We start from the raw sequence: 18,222 nt of genomic DNA on the forward strand, positions 1-18,222 counted from the left end.
TTGCTCCAAATTCTTCAGGTCGGGCATTGTTTTCTTTATCGGAGAAGACTGAGGCAAAGAAGGCATTGAGGAGTTCAGCCCTTTCTGTGTCCCCTGTTTGCATTTCACCATCTTCTCCTCTGAGTGACCCCACTGTTTCTTTGTTCTTCCTTTTTGCTACGAACATACCCATAAAAGCCTTTTTTGTTGCTTTTAACCTCTCTAGCAAGCCTGAGTTCATTCTGTGCTTTAGCTTTTCTGACTTTGTGTCTACACGTGCTGGCTATTTGTTTGAATTCCTCTTTGGTGGTTTCCCCCCTTTTCCATTTTTTGTACACATCCTTTTTTAATCTTAACTCAGTTAAAAGTTCTTTAGATAGCCACCCTGGCTTCTTTAGGCACCTTCCATCTTTCCGTCTCATTGGTATTGCCTGAAGTTGTGCTTTTACTATCTCCCTCTTAACAAACTCCCAGCCATCATGAACTCCCTTTCCTTTTAGTACTACTGTCCATGGGATCTCACCCAGCACTTCCCTTATTTTTATGAAGTCGGCTTTCTTAAAGTCAAGAAATTGAGTCCTAGTATGCTTGGCTGCTCCTTTCCGCTGTATAGTAAACTTCAGAAGAGCATGATCACTCGCGCCTAATGATCCTTCCACTTCTACCCCACTAACCAGGTCGTCAACATTGGTTACAACCCGATCTAAAATGGCTGTTCCTCTTGTTGCTTCTCCCACTTTCTGGACAATGAAGTTGTCTGCAAGGCCAGTGAGGAATCTGTTTGACCTTATGCTCTTGGCTGAGTTTGACATCCAACAAATATCCGGGTAATTGAAGTCCCCTATTACTACTATCTCCCTTCCTTTTGCATGCTTGGCCATCTGTTCCAGGAAGGCATCATCTATGTCCTCCGTTTGGCTTGGGGATCTGTAGTAAACTCCCACAATGAGGTCCCTGTTATTCTTCTCTCCCTTAATTTTGACCCAAATGCTCTCACTTTGGCTTTGAGGTTCTAAATCTTGGATCTCTTCACAGGTATACACATCCCTGACATATAACGCCATTCCTTCTCCTTTCTTGTCTGGTCTGTTTCTCTGAAATAGATTGTATCCCTCCATTATTACATTCCAGTCGTGGGACTTATCCCACCAGGTTTCAGTGATGCCTATTATGTCATATTTAGTTTGCTGTACCAAGAGCTCAAGCTCATCTTGTTTATTACCCATGCTTTGCGCATTAGTGTACAGACATTGAAGTCCATTAATCATTCCCCCGTGTCTCTTATTTAAGGATTTTTTCCTCCCACCACTAGATCTGCGTGCTGTTTGCTCCATTTGGTCTATGACATTTGGAAGATCATCTTCATCAACTGATAGACTCCTACCTTCAGGAGCACTGTCTCCCTCCCCCACATTAGTCAGTTTAAAGCCCTCCTGATGAGGTTTCTGAGATTTTTGGCAAAAACATTCCTCCCAACCGTTGTGAGGTGCAGCCCATCGCTTGCCAGAAGTCCATCTTCAAGAAACTGCAGTCCGTGATCTAAGAATCCAAACCGTTCCGTTTACACCATTTGCGAAGCCAGCTGTTCACTTCCACTATTTCTCCCTCTCTCCCTGGGCCACGTCGTTCAACTGGGAGGACAGATGAGAAGACAATTTGTGCATTTAATTGCTTCAATTTCCTGCCCAGAGCCTCATAGTCTCTTTTGATCTTCTGGAGGCTATTGCTTGCAGTGTCATTGGTTCCCACATGAACCAAGAGGAAGGGGTATTTGTCAGTGGGTTTTATGATTCCTTGCAGTCGTTCAGTTACATCTTGGATCTTAGCCCCGGGGAGACAGCACACTTCCTGAGACATCTTGTCAGGCCCACAGATCACTGCTTCTGTTCCCCTCAGTAGGGAATCAACCTATCACCACTACATGCCTCCTCTTAGGTTTGGTCGGGGTTCTTCCGTGAGCTGTCCGTTCCAAGGTCGCCTGCACATTCCCTGAGGACTGACTTTGCTGCTCGTCTTCATATACCTTATCGACTATAATGAGGGAGAGATCCTCAAATGGAGTCTGCTCTTCGTCTTTCATGCTAGAGGAGAGGACCTCAAAGCGATTGTGTATTTCTAAACAATCAGAGCGAACCCTGGGCCTCCTACTTCTTTGAGTCCCGTTTCTCCATATATCTGTCGGAAATCAAGCCTTTATCAGGAGAAACTGGCATCTCTCCCAGGCACCCGGTATGATTCCCTGTTGACCTCCCTGGCTGCATTCCCCAGCAAGATCCAGGCGAGGTCTCAATAGGCGATTCTTCTCAAACGTGAGAAGAACACCCCCCCTCTTTCCTGCCCCCCCCCGGCAGGGGAAAGAGATAGACAGAAACGTATTTACATGCCTTTATTTCTGTCTTTGCAGCATTACAAAAAACATGACTGCTCTCTTCAAACTCCAGCAGTCTAGAGACAAACACTTCCTGTACTTCCTGGACAGGAACAAACGGAAGAGCTCATATTACACTCTGAGCTAATTCCGGTGCTTCGCACTGTGAATTGACTGTCCCTCTGTTTCCCACGGGCAGTCCCAACATTCCCATCATGTTTACTTTTCAAGCTAGCACTTTGCAGCTGCATTGCATCCATATCGTAACAATATCTGGCTCCTGTGTTGGTGAACTAGCCTTCTTCTCAGGGGAGTCCCCTGTCTCCTCCTTGGTGGAGACGGTGTGCTCTGTTGCTTCCAAGAAGTGCTCCAGCTCTCTAATTCTTTTGAGCGTAGCTACACGTTCCTCCAGTTGCTGGACTTTGTCTTCTAAGAGGGCAATCAACATGCAATTGCTGCAGGTAAAGCTGCCTGCAACCTTTGGCAAGATGGCAAACATTGCGCAGGAACCGCAGGCGACTGCAGCTGTTCCCTCACCCTCCATCTTGAGAACGTGTCGTTGAGGGTGACTACATCATAAAAAGCGTGAAGACAGGACATCTCCATCATAAAAAGTGTGAAGACAGGACAAATAACTCCCCCCCAAAAAACCTAGGTCTCCCCAAACAAATGTTTGAGACTAGCTCCCCTAAATCTAAAAGATGGATCAAACTGCACGCTCTAATAAGCTCCTCCCACAGCTAATCACCTGCCTCAACAGAAACCCTGCCCCCTCTGACCTTTGCACAGGGAGAGCAGCTAATCAGCCACAAAGAAACACACACACAAGAAAACCCTTTTTGCTCCTTCAGCTGCTGCCCTGCAAGCTCTCATAACAGAACCACTTTAACCCAGCTGTACTCAGGCTGCGAGGCCTGGGTCCTTGTGCCAAAGGCCAAGCTCAAAAAGGGTGGCCCTAGGTCCCAAAAGATGATTTGTTTTTTTTAATAATATTTATTAGAAATTTCCAATTACAACAAAATAAAAAGAACAAAACATCCCAATTTGAAATCTTATTTTCAATAACATCTTTCCAGGACTTCCCCTCCCCTCCCCCTCTTGTATTCCAATTCTTACAAATAAATTCAGCAAGTTCTTATCCCAGATTTTGAACTTATTATTGTTATTGTTAGCCCAATTTTAAAAATATTTTCCCATCCCCTAAAATCAACCTGTTCCCTTCCACGCGTTCCCTCCTTTAATATACAATACAGATTAAAGTAATCAAATATAATTAATTAAAATAAAATTATAAAATATAGTTAAGATAATCAAATATAATTTTACGCCCTTTGGATTCCAAATTTCCCTCCCCCCTTTCCCGGTTGCATTCCCAATGTTCATCAACGTCTGATGTCTTCCTGGAGCTCCCACATCTATCTAGGCCATAGTCCTTTACCAGTCATCTTTAATTTCGAATGTCCAATCTTGGAAGGAGTCTATCTCAAAAAGGCCCATTTCTTCCATCCAGATTTTTATATTTAGGAGTAAAAACTCCAATTTTATTTCTTTAGACCTTTCAAATCTGGATGTCCCAAATGTTCCCACTTCCAACTTTATCCAATTCTTGTTGTTCTTGTTGTTCTTGTTAATCTCTCTCCTCCTTTCCCCCCCCCCCTGCTCTCCTGCACAAATGTTCTAATTCCAAAAGCTTCTAATTCCTCTGCAGAGGCTCTGTTATTCAGGAACAAAACATTATGCCAAGTCCCTTCCATTCTTCAATAGATAAATCTATTGTCTCCTTTAGTGTGTAGACCTCTGTAGACAAAATAGTGTTCCATTTCTGCAGTTTCCCAGGAGATAAAAAGTTCTGTTCAAGTTCCAAGCCAACAATACTTGTAATATCCCTCAGCTCCTCTAGGTGGATTGCAATAACTCAATTCCCTTCCAGATCACGCCCACCAGTCAAAATAACTTGTTATTCCTTGTTTTAAACAATTTATATCCAATTTATAACAAATGTAACCGGCAAAGTCCTCGTAACAAAGTTCTCATTTTTGTTCTTCTGCTTTGACAGCTCTTTGACAGCTGTCAAAACCTCTCTTTCTCTTCTCCCGGCGCTCTCACAAATCGCTCCCAGGATTCCGGGGGGGGGGGTTGCTTTTTAATTCAATTCCACTTTTCTCCTCCAGCTCAATCTTATAATTTTCCATCGCGAAGTTAGTAACTTTGTCAAAATAGGGTTGCGCTCGATCTTAGTTGTCAAATCCTTTACTTTAACTCCTCTACAACACGGGGGGGCTGACTTCCTTTTTGCGCCTCCCCCGCTCGCTCCGAATTTTTTAAAAAAATTTATCCCCCTTTTTAGTCCAGGTTCCAATTACTCACGGGTTATTCTTTTAAGTCCAAATTTTCAATAGAAGAAGTCAGCGCTCTCTGTCGAATGGCATGCGGCTTCGCTCGGCAGGGGAAGCAGAGGACTCAAAGCACCACCCCCCGGCACCCGTTCCGCAGCCTTTAAAAAGGCTCCTTCGCGGGTCGGGGGGTGGCGCAAAAGGTGCCAGCCGAGTCACCATGCCCATGGGTTTCAGCGCCCATGGTTTTTGAGGGTCCCCGCGTCGCCGGCGCGGTAGGACCCAGCCCCTGCCAAGCAGGCTCCCTCCGGAGCTTGGAGGGAGTCCGCCATTCGGCGATGGCGCCAACCCAGAAGTCCCAAAAGATGATTTTCTGTGGGTATGAGCCAGGGACCAAGGGGTGGAGATTTGCCTATCCAACAGGCAATCAGTCCAGGATTCTGCTCAGTAGCAGTGCTGAGTTCTGTGAGTAGAATGGATGGACACGCATACATGGGAACCCTGATGTTCTTTCAGAGAGTCTGCTTGACTCTGCTGATGAGGAAGAGGTAGAGGTTGAACCTGCTGCTGAGGCACAGAGTCCTGACCCAGAGCAGGTAGAGGGAAGAATTTCTAAAGCTGTGAAGCTTGAACAGAGAAGTGCTCCTTCCTCACCCACAGGTTCAGCTGAGAAGTCTAAATGCAGCAGTAAGTCAGAGGGGGAGCTCTCGGAGGCCAAGGATGTTCTAGCTGGTCCTAGTGTGTCTGAGGGGGCACCTGAAACTGGGTTGAGACGTTCAGCTCGCACAATGAAAGATAAACTTCCTGACAGGTTTGCAGTTACAAGTGTGTGGGTTGGCATGGCACAGTGTGAACCCGAGAGTTTTGAGGATGTTCAGAAACTGCCTCAGGAAGAAGCCAGGAAATGGCATGAGGCAATGCAGAAGGAGATGAGCTCAATGGAGTCTCTAGGTGTGTTCTCCCTCACAACGTTGCCAGTGGGCAAACAGGCCGTGAGCAGGCGCTGGGTTTACTGTCTTAAACCCACAGCAGCAGGGGAACCACAGTACAAGGCTAGGCTAGCAGCCAGAGGGTTCATGCAGGAAAAGAGGCTGCATTATACTGAGGTATATGCTCCCACTTCCAGATGTGAATTTCTGCACATGCTTTTAGCCATTGCTGCACAAAGACGTTTTCAGGTGTATCACTTTGATGTGGATGTGGCCTATTTGAACTCAGACCTCCAGGAGGATCTGTACATGCTTCCTCCTTCAGTGTTTGAGGGCAATGAGCCAAATACTGTATGGAGGCTTCACAAGTCTATGGTTGGAAGCAATCGGCCAGAAATTGAAACTTGTACCTGGATGAAGCCTTAGAGAAGCTAGGTTTCAAGAAGAGTCTTGCTGACAGCTGCCTGTACCTTAAAGGGTCAGGAGAGTCACAGGAAATGGTGTTGATCTTTGTTGATGACATCATTCACATCTCAGGGGCAAACAAACAGGTGCAGAAGTTTGCCAAAGAGCTTGGAAAACGGTTTCAGCTCAAGAACCTGGGTGCAGTAAGGATCTACTTAGGTGTTCAGATAGACAGGACTGAAGATGGAAGCTTCTTGCTCAGTCAGAAAGGCAAGATTGAGCAGTTGCTTGAGAAGATCAGAATGTCTGATTGTGCAGGGGTTAGGGCACCCATGGAGACAAGCTATGTGAAAGACAGTTGGCTAGCAGAACGCGTTGAGTTTGAGAACGCTGAGATCTTCCAGTCAGCTCTGGGTAGTCTGTTGTATCTGTTCCAATGGAGCAGGCCAGACATTGCATTTGCTACCAATCTGCTCAGTAGGGAAGCATCAAAGCCCAGTGTGTGTGCTTGGCACAGTATCAAGTGGGTACTGCGCTACCTGCAGGATACCAAGGACTTCAGTCTCAAGCTGTCAGCTGCAGGTGAGACGGCGCTTACTTACTGGGCAGATAGCGACGGGGCAAATCTGGATGACAGGAAGTCCGTATCTGGGATGGTAATAAAGTTTGGGGAATCTCTAGTTGGGTGGAAGTCCCGGAAGCAAAGTCTCATTGCGCTGTCCTCTACTGAGGCTGAGTTCATTGCACTGTTGGAATTGTGCAGGGAACTGGAGTTCTATAGATGCCTGGTGCAAGAGATCTATGGGAATTGTTGCCTGCCCATCACGGTTTGGGAAGACAATCAACCCTGTCTGAAGTTGGCAGAATCTGGGCAGTTTAAGGCCAGAACCAAGCATCTAGACATACGTTTCCAGAATGTGTGTCAAAGTGTCAATCCTATTGAAAGCAATCCTATCAAAACAACACAGCAATTAAGAGGAAGGAAAGAACAGAGCATTGTGTAGCAGATCATATTTCTGCTGTCTCAGAAGAGGACATTTCCTTTTTCTTTTAGGGCCCAGTGTGCTTTGAAGATGTCGCTGTTTGTTTCACGGACGAGGAGTGGGCGTTGCTGGATCCTGACCAGAGAGCTCTGCATAAGGATATCATGGAGGAGAATCGTGGGATCGTGGCCTCTCTTGGTAAGGCTCCCTGTGGGATCGTCCTATCTGCCTGGAAATTCAAAAAATACCTCTATGTGACAAACCTCATACATTTCCACAGAGCTCAACAGCGCCCAATACAACGGCTGGGAACCTAACACCCCCACAATAAACGTTGAACAGCAAATTCCATTTTTTCTGTATTCCAGCAAATTCCCGTTTTTTGGGTATCTGAAGAAGTGTGCATGCACACGAAAACTCATACTAATAACAAACTCAGTTGGTCTCTAAGGTGCTACTGGAAGGATTTTTTTTTTATTTAGCTTCAGAGTTGTGCAGAAAGATAAGTAGCTTCTGTCAAGTTTTCTGTTTTTGTTTTTGGTGCTGTCAGTCTTGGGTTGACCAGAGAGACGACTGACATTGGAGATGGAGGGGATGCCATGACTGGGCCAAACAAAATCCATCCCAGAGAAGAGCCAGGCTTATTGAATCTCAGGTAGTAGTAGCACTGATAATAATAATAATAATAATAATAATTTTATTATTTTTACTCTGCCCACCTGGCTGGGATGCCCCAGCTGCTCTGGGTGGCTTCCAACACTTATATAAACCAGAAACATTAATCATAACAATCTGTCCCCATATAAAAAGTACATTAACTTTAAAATGAACAACTTACACTAGTGGCCAAAATTGTGGAAACCTTTTGGAGAAAGTGTATTTCAGAGCTTTCATACCTCACAACACCACTTTTTGGGGAGTAATAGCATAAAACTATATCAATGGAAAAAATAATTTAATGAGGAATGTAATGATTTTCTTCTGTCATGCAGGCACAGTCTCTCCATTCTTCGATCATCACTTGCTGTTGTGCACCTTTTCCTGCCTTTACCAGTCTGATTTTGGAGTGACTGAGTCTCTTATACCTCTTCAAAAATATAGACCAGCTTTGGTTAAGTTTCCCCGCATCTTTCTTCTAATTTCTTCATACCTGTAGCCTTGTTCACTTAATAGTACGATTTTACATCTCTTTCTGAGTAACTACCAACCAAATTGATAGCAATCACATAATACCCTGACAAAAGTCAACCTAAGCAAGTTGTGCTTCCCTTTTCTGGTTATACGTCTATAACCGTTGATAGAATACAGATAATTGAACAAACTTTGTTGCACCGCATTCTTGATTAAATTATATTTCCATTGCTATATAATATTATGGTATTACAGTCATACCTCGGTGTAATGCTTCTAGGGGTTGCTGGTGCGTAAATCGGTGCCACGCTTGTCTAGGTTACCTGGGTCAACCCTTTCTGTCCGGGCAGCCACTCATCCGTGGCTGTCTCAATCGCTGGCAGAATCCGTCAGTGGGCGCTTCTTGAACTTCTTCCAGCAAAGAAGCTCCTTGACGCCTAGTCTCTGCCTACTCTCCCTGCACGGAAGCCTTCTGCGCAGGGAGGGTGTGGGCAGCGGAGGACCCGTGCTCTCCCCGCTGGTCTCCGACGAGGAGTCATGGAGCCACCTCGCTGATTCCCCCATCTGCCCCCCTTCTCCACTGGTGCTACACTGATTTCCTTCCCCAGAAGATGGGCTGCCTCTCTCCCTCCTGGGACGCTCTCCGGAATCCCTCCAGAGCCCTCCCTCTCCCTCTGGCTCCGATGGCAGTTTCCTGACACTCGGGTTACATTCGCTTAAGGTTGCGTGTTTTCGGGTTGTGCACTGAGCTGAACCTGGAAGTACCGGAATGGGTTACTTCCAGGTTTGAGTGCTCGCACATGCGCAGAACCACCAAATAACGACCCACGCATGCGCAGATGCAACGCTGCAACTTGCGAACACTGCGGATTGCAAACATGTCTCCCACATGGATCATGTTTGCAACCCGAGCATCCACTGTACTCCAAAAGAAGTGGTGTTATGAGCCATCAAACATCTGAAATGCACTTTTTTCTAAAAGGCTTTCACAATTTTACCACTACAGTATATCAAAGAAAGCAACATTCAACAACCCATCAGAATCTAATCAGAAATATGTTGGTTAATGACAAACAACAAAGGTAATGAACACACACATGCAGCTCCCTTCAGTTCTTCTTGATTTGTTCCTGAGGCTCTAATCCCTTTTTGTCTCCATTGCAGATTGTGATGAATTGCAGATCAAGATCAAAGGTGAACACGACAAAATCCCCAGAGAGGAGAAGCCACGGAAAAATTTGGAGTGTGGAGCGAGCTGCAGTCAGAGCTCCCATTCCACATCCCATCAAAGAAATCTCATTGGAAAGAAACCCTATCAGTGCATGGAATGTGGGAAGAGCTTCAGTTGGAGCTCCCATCTCACTTACCATCAGAGAATTCATAGAGGGGAGAAACCCTATCAGTGTGGGGAATGTGGAAAGAGCTTCACTATGAGCTCCCATCTCACTAGGCATCAGAGAATTCATAAAGGGGAGAAACCCTATCAGTGTGGGGAATGTGGAAAGCGCTTCAAGAGGAGAGACACTCTCACTTCCCATCAAAGAATTCATACAGGGGAGAAAACCTATCAGTGTGCGGAATGTGGAAAGAGCTTCAGGGAGAGCTCTGGTCTCACTAAGATTCAGAGAATTCATACAGGAGAGAAATCCTATCAGTGTGGGGAATGTGGAAAGAGCTTCCGTCAGAGCTCCGATCTCACTTCCCATCAGAGAATTCATAGAGGGGAGAAACCCTATCAGTGTGGGGAATGTGGAAAGAGCTTCCGTCAGAGCTCCGATCTCACTTCCCATCAGAGAATTCATACAGGGGAGAAACCCTATCAGTGTGGGGAATGTGGAAAGAGCTTCCGTCAGAGCTCCGATCTCACTTCCCATCAGAGAATTCATACAGGGGAGAAACCCTATCCGTGTGGGGAATGTGGAAAGAGCTTCAGGAAGAGCTCCAGTCTCACTTCCCATCAGAGAATTCATAGAGGGGAGAAACCCTACCAGTGTGGGGAATGTGGAAAGAGATTCAGTAGGAGCTCCAGTCTAACTTACCATCAGAGAATTCATACAGGGGAGAAACCCTATCAGTGTGTGGAATGTGGAAAGCGTTTCAGTCACTGTTCCAATCTCACTTCCCATCAAAGAATTCATACAGGGGAGAAACCCTATCAGTGTGGGGAATGTGGAAAGAGCTTCAGGGAGAGCTCTGGTCTCACTAAGCATCAGATAATTCATACAGGAGAGAAATCCTATCAGTGTGATGAATGTGGAAAGAGCTTCAGTAGAAGCTCCCATCTCACTTCCCATCAGAGAATTCATACAGGAGAGAAATCCTATCAGTGTGATGAATGTGGAAAGAGCTTCAGTCACAGCTCTGATGTCACTAAGCACCAGAGAATTCATACAGGGGAGAAACCCTATCAGTGTGGGGAATGTGGAAAGAGCTTCAGTCAGAGCTCCCATCTCACTTCTCATCAGAGAATTCATACAGTGGAGAAACCCTTCATTCTATAGCTTTAGGAGCCTGGTTAATATGCACCTTTTTAACCAGGCCTTTGGCTGATTGAAATCTAAGGCCCTTTTAAACTGTGGTGGGGAGTTGAGTTACTGATGTGTATTTTGTGTTTTCATGTTGTGTTTTTATGTTGTAATCGTCCTGAGACACGTGGCAACAGGAGTCAACAACTAGAGGCCAAGGGGTTTTTGCCCCCCAATAGTATATTTGAGGGGGCCGCCACCCCAGTTGATAGGCATTGCCATTCCAATGCCCTTTATGCATCATGTGATTGATTGTGCAAAGCGGGCCTTACCTGGCCCCTCCCACCAATATTTTATTCAAGTTGGCACCACTGGGTCGTGTGGTATACAAATTAAATAAATACATAAATCGCCTTCCTTTGCACATGTTCCAGCTTGTCAATATCCTTATGCATTATCATTTTTAATATTTATGTGCCCTCCAATTGAAGATTTCACAACAGAAACATGCAAGATGAAAGCATGGCTTTCTTAAAAACAAGAAAAGCCAGAGAAATCTCTCCTCCCCTTTTTTGGATGTAGTTACAAACTTTGTTGATCAGGGAACAGCTGTGGAAATAGTGCATCTTGATTTCAGTAAGGCTTTTGACGAAGTCCCCCCTAAAATGTGGGCTGAATGAGGAAACTGTTAGGTGGATTTGACTAATCGACCCTAAAAGGTCCTCCTGAGCGATCCCTTCTTCAGTCAACAATGAGTTGCACCGGGCTCAGGGAAGGCCTGTGGAGTAGCCATAATACTCAGTAGAGACCTGAACTTCAAAGCCAGAACAGTCCTCAAAGACAAAAGAGGCAGACTCATTTTTGCTAAAAGGACACTAGATGGCAATTGGCTCCATATATGCCCCAAACATGAAACAGCTAGAGTTCATCCAAAAAACATTAAACAAGTTCCTCTCCTCCGAAGGGGAAGCAATTCCTGGGGGGTGACCTCAACCTAAATATGAAAAGCATATCCCTGAAAGACACCCACCCTACAACCACATGGGCAACCTTCCTCCAAAGGAAACCCCCAACAATTAGGGACTCTTACAAGTTGCTAAAAATGCTAAAAACTGGTCTCTATGACATTTGGAGTGAAGAAAACCCAGGAGACACCAGCCACACATTCTTGTCTGGGTGCCATGGCACAGTGTCCCTCTGGAGAGCATTCTGCTCACACAAGGTCCGATCCCCTCAGTAGAATCAATCAACATAGGTAACATTAAAATCACAGATCACGCCCCAGTAGAAGTTACCCTCAAAATAGGAGGGGGAACACAAGCCACCCCATCATGGTCCTTCAGTCCTAACCACAAATAAACACAGAGAGTCTCACAAAACTCTCCCAAACTACTTCAAGGAAAACAATGTAGACAACAAAGAACCCCGCTCCTATGGGATGCAATGAAAGTGGTCACCAGAGGAGCTTCCATAAAAGAGAAAGCATCCCTTAAAAAACAAACCTCCTTAAAAGTTAGCAAGACAGAACAAGATATCACGGCCCTCTCATCATGCTACAAACAGGATCTAAAAAAGTCCTTGAAGCTATAGAACAGAAACGGAGAGAACCAGACTCCCTAGAAATCAACAAAACAATGATCAACATTCTATACTCTAAACAACGCTTCTGTGAGTATGGAGGGGAAAGCTCCAGACTATTAGCAAACAGGTGTAGGAAAAAAGCGCTCAGAACAAGAATACATTGCAACACCAAAAAGGACGGCAACATAACATTTCCCTCCAAAGAAATAACCTAAGAATTTGCAGAATTGTACTCCAACCTATACACCTCCCATAACTGATGAGGAACAGGAATTCATGGACAGTCTTATCACCCCAGAGGAAATAGATACAGTCCTCAAAAACCTGAAGCCGCACAAAGCCCCATAGCCCAGACAGCTTTACAGCAGAATTCTATAAGAAATTCAAAGAACCCCTGATGCCCTACATGACCCACCTATTCAATGACATCATAAAAGGGGGCCCCATTCCAAAAACCTGGACCTACTCCAAGATAGTCTCCATCCCAAAACCACTGAAATACAGCCTCAAAGTAGAATCATTCTGCCCAATCTCAATAATAAACCATGACTATAAGATACCCACATCAATCTTGGCCAACCGCCTAAAAATCTTCCTACACAAGTTAATAGTCCCAGACCAGACTGGCTTTGTCCCTGGCCGCAATATAACAGACCCCATCAGGAAACTACTGAATCTGATTGAACACAGCAAGGCAACTAAACTCCCACTGACAATTATGTCCCTAGAAATCCAAAAAGCTTTTGATTGCTTAGAGTGGAAATTTGGCCCCAACTTCCTGCAAACCCTCAAACAAATATACACCCGAGCCTCAGCAAAATGCAAGACTAACAATAATACCATAGCAATCCAAAGAGGCACAAAACAAGGATGCCCACTGTCTCCCTTCCTATTCATCCTGGCTCTGGAACCTTTAACAATCCGAATCCGAGCAGCTGCAGACATCACTGGAGTGGAAATAAAAGGCAGAAACTATAAATCAGGGCTCTTGGCAGATGACCTAGTGCTCACAACACCAGACCCCATAAACACAGCAACCTCCCTAACCGGAGAACTCGACACATTTGCAATGGTATCAGGCCTACAGGTAAATTTTGCAAAGTCAAGCAATGTGCTTCAACATCCCCCTTACACCCAAAAATAATTTGCCAACGTCACCAAGATAAAACTTTGCCACACCAGGCTCAGATGCTAGGGGTACAAACAACCAGAAACCTCAACAAATTATACCTCTACAACTACAACCCCTTGTGGTGACAAATTAACAAAGACCTAAAGAGATGGGACAACACAAACTTCACTCTCTCAGACAAAGTAGCCATGATCACCCTCCCAAAACTAACCTACCTATACCAAACCTCCCAATATGGATTCCCTCAGCCACAAGTGGCAGAAAAAACTACAAATTCCCAAAATCCAATTATTCTGGACAACAACCATATGAGAAATATGCAAAAATAACTAAGCAAGTATTAGAAGTTACCTCAGAAATGGCCCTACTAAACATCTTCCAAGACAATAACGCTCACTCACATCACAAAGAGCTCATAACCCACCTACTCTCAGCTGCCGGAAACATCATAGCCAGACACTGGAGAGACCTGTCAGGAGTAAGCATGGGGTGTGCCGGGTGTTCAATTTCAGAGGTTACGGCTGCATAACGAAACAGAAACATTGTCACCCCACCCCACCCCCATTCACCATGCCCCCACCTCTTTCCCCCTTTTCTTCCTAATTCAACACGAATGTCTCAACAGAGGAAACTGATCTGTAGAAAATGTAACTTGAAAAAGGAGAAATTGTGGGCTTTGCCCTGCCAGACTTAAAGTTGTACTATGAAGCCGCAGCTTTCTGCTGGCTAAAAGATTGGCTACTTCTCGAGGACACTGACGTACTGGATTTGGAAGGTTTCAACAATGCTTTTGGTTGGCATGCATACCTATGGTATGACAAGGTTAAGATCAATAAGGCCTTTAAGAACCATATTGTTAGGAAAGCAGTATTTAATGTCTGGACAAAATACAAAGACTTATTGGAAAACAAGACTCCGAGGTGGCTTTCGCCTCTGGAAGCTAAGGCCCGAAAAAGACCCAATATGGAGGCCAAATGGCCAAAATATTGGGAAATATTAGAAAAAGATGGAGACAATTGGAAATTGCAGAGTTTGGAGAAAATGAAGGATAAAGTGCGAGACTGGTTACATTACGCTCAGATTAAAGAAGTTTTTAAAAATGACAAAAAGTTAGGGTTCCAGGTGGAGAAATCGAAATTAGAAACAGAATTGTTAGAACCAAAGACTAAGGTATTATCTAGAATGTATAACTTGCTGTTAAAATGGAATACACAAGACGAAATGGTTAAATCGGCTATGATAAAGTGGGCACAGGACATTGGGCATAACATCATGTTTGAGGACTGGGAAAGGTTGTGGACCAATGGGCTGAACTTCACTGCATGTAATGCTTTGAAGGAAAATGTAATGAAAATGATATACAGATGGTACATGACCCCAGTTAAACTTGCCAAAATATACCATTTGTCTGATAATAAATGTTGGAAATGTAAAGAAAATGAAGGAACATTCTTTCACCTCTGGTGGACATGCCCTAAGGTGAAGGCCTTCTGGGAAATGATATATAATGAACTGAAAAAGGTATTTAAGTATACCTTCACTAAGAAACCAGAGGCCTTCCTCCTGGGTATTGTCGGCCAGAAGGTGTTAAAGAAGGATCGAACATTTTTTATGTATGCAACAACGGCAGCAAGGATACTCATTGCTAAAAACTGGAAAACTCAAGATCTACCCACACTGGAAGAGTGGCAGATGCAGCTGATGGACTATATGCAACTGGCCGAGATGACTGGCAGAATCTGAGACCTGGGAGAAGAGAGGATTGAAGAAGATTGGAAGAAATTTAAGATGTATTTACAAAAATATTGTAACTTGGTTGAATGTTAAGAAGGATGCTAGATTATAAAAAATTGGCCACCACTAAACTAGATTTGAATTTGATGATAAGTGAGATTAAAGAAAACATAAATTTTTTGGAGAATTGCTAGATTATATTTAAATGAGTGGATATAAGATTGTAAACAAATTGATAATTTGCTTGAAAAAACCTTTTACGATGTAAATGGGAGCGGGAGACGTGAGGGAGTCCAAAGAATTGATGAAACCATGTTATGTTGGAAGTAAGATTGTTTATTATTTGTCTATTTGTATTCAAAAACTTTAATAAATATTTATATTAAAAAAAAAGAAAAAGGAGAAATTGCACATACTTTGGTAAACCAAGAAATAAAATATGTTGTGTTTTTTTTAAAAGAGAGGGATCCCAGCCCATAGTCTGGCTGCTGCATTGCAAACAATTTCCCCCGTGTCTCCCAGGGCAGCTCCCCACGGAGGCCACGGCAGCCATCCCCTCGCACCCAGAGCAGGGCATCCCAGGACCACATCCTCTCTCTCCCAAAGGGATTGGTGCTGGAAAACCAGCCGGAAATGGGCGCTGCTCCTCACTGAGCCTCCAGGGACCAGGGCATCAAGGGCTGTGCGTGTGTTAAGATATCTAAAAATAATCATAATAAATCACCCACCTAAATTTCAAGGGAGATGTCTTTGGCCCCGCCCACTTGGCCCCCAGGGGTTTGCCAGATACTTACCTCTTGCTGGCCTTCTCCCACTTTGGAACAAGCTGCCTCAAGTGCCCACATGAGAGTCAGAGGGGTCAGATAGAATCACAGGATTGCAGAGTCGGGATGTACCCCAGGGTCATCTAGTCCAACCCCCTGAAAGGCAGGAATCACAGCAAAAGACTCGCTGACATATAGATGGCTCTAGGTGATGGCTTCTTGGGGTTATCAGCCTCTAGGAAGGCGACATCTTTTTATATGGTCTATAGAGATCTTGCTCTTCCGGCCTGGGTGCCTCCATTCCTAGTCTTTGCTCTCTAAGAAAAGATGGAGCTGGAATCTCTATCCCTTTTGATCTTGTGGAGTTTTGATGAAGCCTCCAAAGGAACATCGGAAGATGCCTTCTGCTGAGCCCGACCAAGGGCTCCCTCTAACCCTGTATAGTCCACACTGGCTGGTAGCAGCTCCCCCCAGTTTCAGGCAGGGGTCTCATCCAGCCCTTGCGGGAGATGCCAGGGGCTGACCCGGGGACATTCTGCATGCCAAGCAGATGCTCTGGGTTCCCCATATTTCACTAGCCTTTCAATGTTATTCTGTTAGCAACCGTGGAGATTCCACCTGCCTCTTTCCAAAGGAGAAAACTCACCTGATAAAAGAATTTGAAGTGATACATCATTTGTATACTTTTTGGAGTTCTATGTTTTCAGTGTCCCTGAGATCTCTTGATGGAGGGCGGTATATCAATTTAATAGATATTAACAACCATCCATTGTTAGTCCCCTGAATTTACAATGAAGTGTATGGGGGGCCCCCTCATTTAATTTCACTGCACACAGGTGGTGTAGTGATAATAAAGGTTTTTTATTATTACTGTTCTTGAAGCTACCAGCATGAGTTGGTCTAAACTGCGGGAGGCAGTGGAAGACAATGCTCTGGCATGCTCTGGTCCAGGGGGTCACGAAGAGGCGGACACGGCTAAACAACTAAACAACAATTATTACTGGAAGGAGAAATGGCATACAGTGGTACCTTGGGTTATATACACTTCAGGTTACAGACTCCGCTACCCCAGAAATGGCACCTCGGATTAAGAATTTTGCTTCAGGATAAGAACAGAAATTGTGCTCTGGTGGCACGGCAGCAACGGGAGGCCCCATTAGCTAAAGTGGTGCTTCAGGTTAAGAACAGTTTCAGGTTAAGAACGGACCTCCGGAACGAATTAAGTTCTTAACCTGAGGTACCACTGTAAAGGTAAAGGTAAAGGGACCCCTAACCATTAGGTCCAGTTGTGGACAACTCTGGGGTTGCGGCGCTCATCTCGCTTTATTGGCCGAGGGAGCCGGCATACAGCTTCTGGGTCATGTGACCAGCATGACTAAGTCGCTTCTGGCAAACCAGAGCAGCGCATGGAAATACCGTTTACCTTCTGGCCGGAGTGGTACCTATTTATCTACTTGCACATTGATGTGCTTTCAAACTGCTAGGTGGGCAGGAGCAGGGACCGAGCAACGGGAGCTCACCCCATTGCGGGGATTCGAACCGCCGACCTTCTGATTGGCAAGTCCTAGGCTCTGTGGTTTAACCCACATCTATTTACATCCTTGCCAAATTTCAAGGATTCTCGCTTGAGGCCGAGCTTCTGCCGCTCAATCCTGTCTCTTCTCTCTCTTTCAACATGTTGGGGAGAACCTGCAGAGTCCAGCGCTGCTGAAGGTCCGTGCCCAAACTTTCCTTTAAGAGCGGTGGACTCGTAATCTGGGGAACCGGGTTCGATTCCCCGCTCCTCCACCTGCAGCTGCTGGGTGACCTTGGGCCAGTCACACTTCTCTCTGAAGTCTCTCAGCCCCACTCACCTCACAGAGTGTTTGTTGTGGGGGAGGAAGGGAAAGGAGAATGTGAGCCGCTTGGAGACTCCTGAAGGGGAGTGAAAGGCGGGATATCAAATCCAAACTCTTCTTCTTCTTCTTCTTCTTCTTCTTCACTTCTACATACTTCTAAAGTTGGGTCCTTAAGCATTTCTTTCTTAAAGTCATTATTAAGCCATGACATGCTTATGATATTATCTTTTTAATTACGGTATGCTGTTATAAATGTGCATTTTATATTTGACTTCACTTAGCAATGGTTTTTTTTTAGAAAAAGTTTAAGTTTTTTTCTGTTAACCTTGTGTTAACTGTGTATTCTGTCGTTGACCTTCTTTGTAATGTTTTATTTTGAAATTTTAAGATAATATTTTAGTTTTCTGTTAATTATGTTGTTTTGACTATATACGCTATATACAACTATATTTTGACATCTTTTATTGATGCTTTAATATGCTGTAAACCACTTTCAGATTTTTCTTAAAAATATAAAGCGGTATAGAAATGAAAATAATGATGATGATGAAGGGGTGAAGGAGGAATCGTGGTATTCTCA

General features: G+C 44.6%; 2 protein-coding genes across 2 annotated transcripts in view; both read left to right on the forward strand.

Annotated features, from left to right (window-relative positions):
- Window positions 1–18,222, forward strand: part of LOC309340578 (uncharacterized protein) — a gene marked incomplete at its 3' end in the record, with an annotated part of 124,948 nt that overhangs the window by 54,279 nt on the left and 52,447 nt on the right. Inside the window, exon 5 of the mRNA XM_081859466.1 lies at window positions 7,069–7,195. Coding sequence (XP_081715592.1) covers window positions 7,069–7,195 — 127 coding nt within the window. The remainder of the gene's footprint in view (window positions 1–7,068; window positions 7,196–18,222) is intronic.
- Window positions 1–18,222, forward strand: part of LOC309341007 (uncharacterized protein) — a 119,947-nt gene that overhangs the window by 5,751 nt on the left and 95,974 nt on the right. The gene's annotated exons all lie outside the window — the stretch shown is intronic.

This window comes from Podarcis erhardii (assembly GCF_964252035.2).
Source record: "Podarcis erhardii genome assembly, chromosome: 4".
NCBI classification, from domain to species: Eukaryota; Metazoa; Chordata; class Lepidosauria; order Squamata; family Lacertidae; genus Podarcis; species Podarcis erhardii.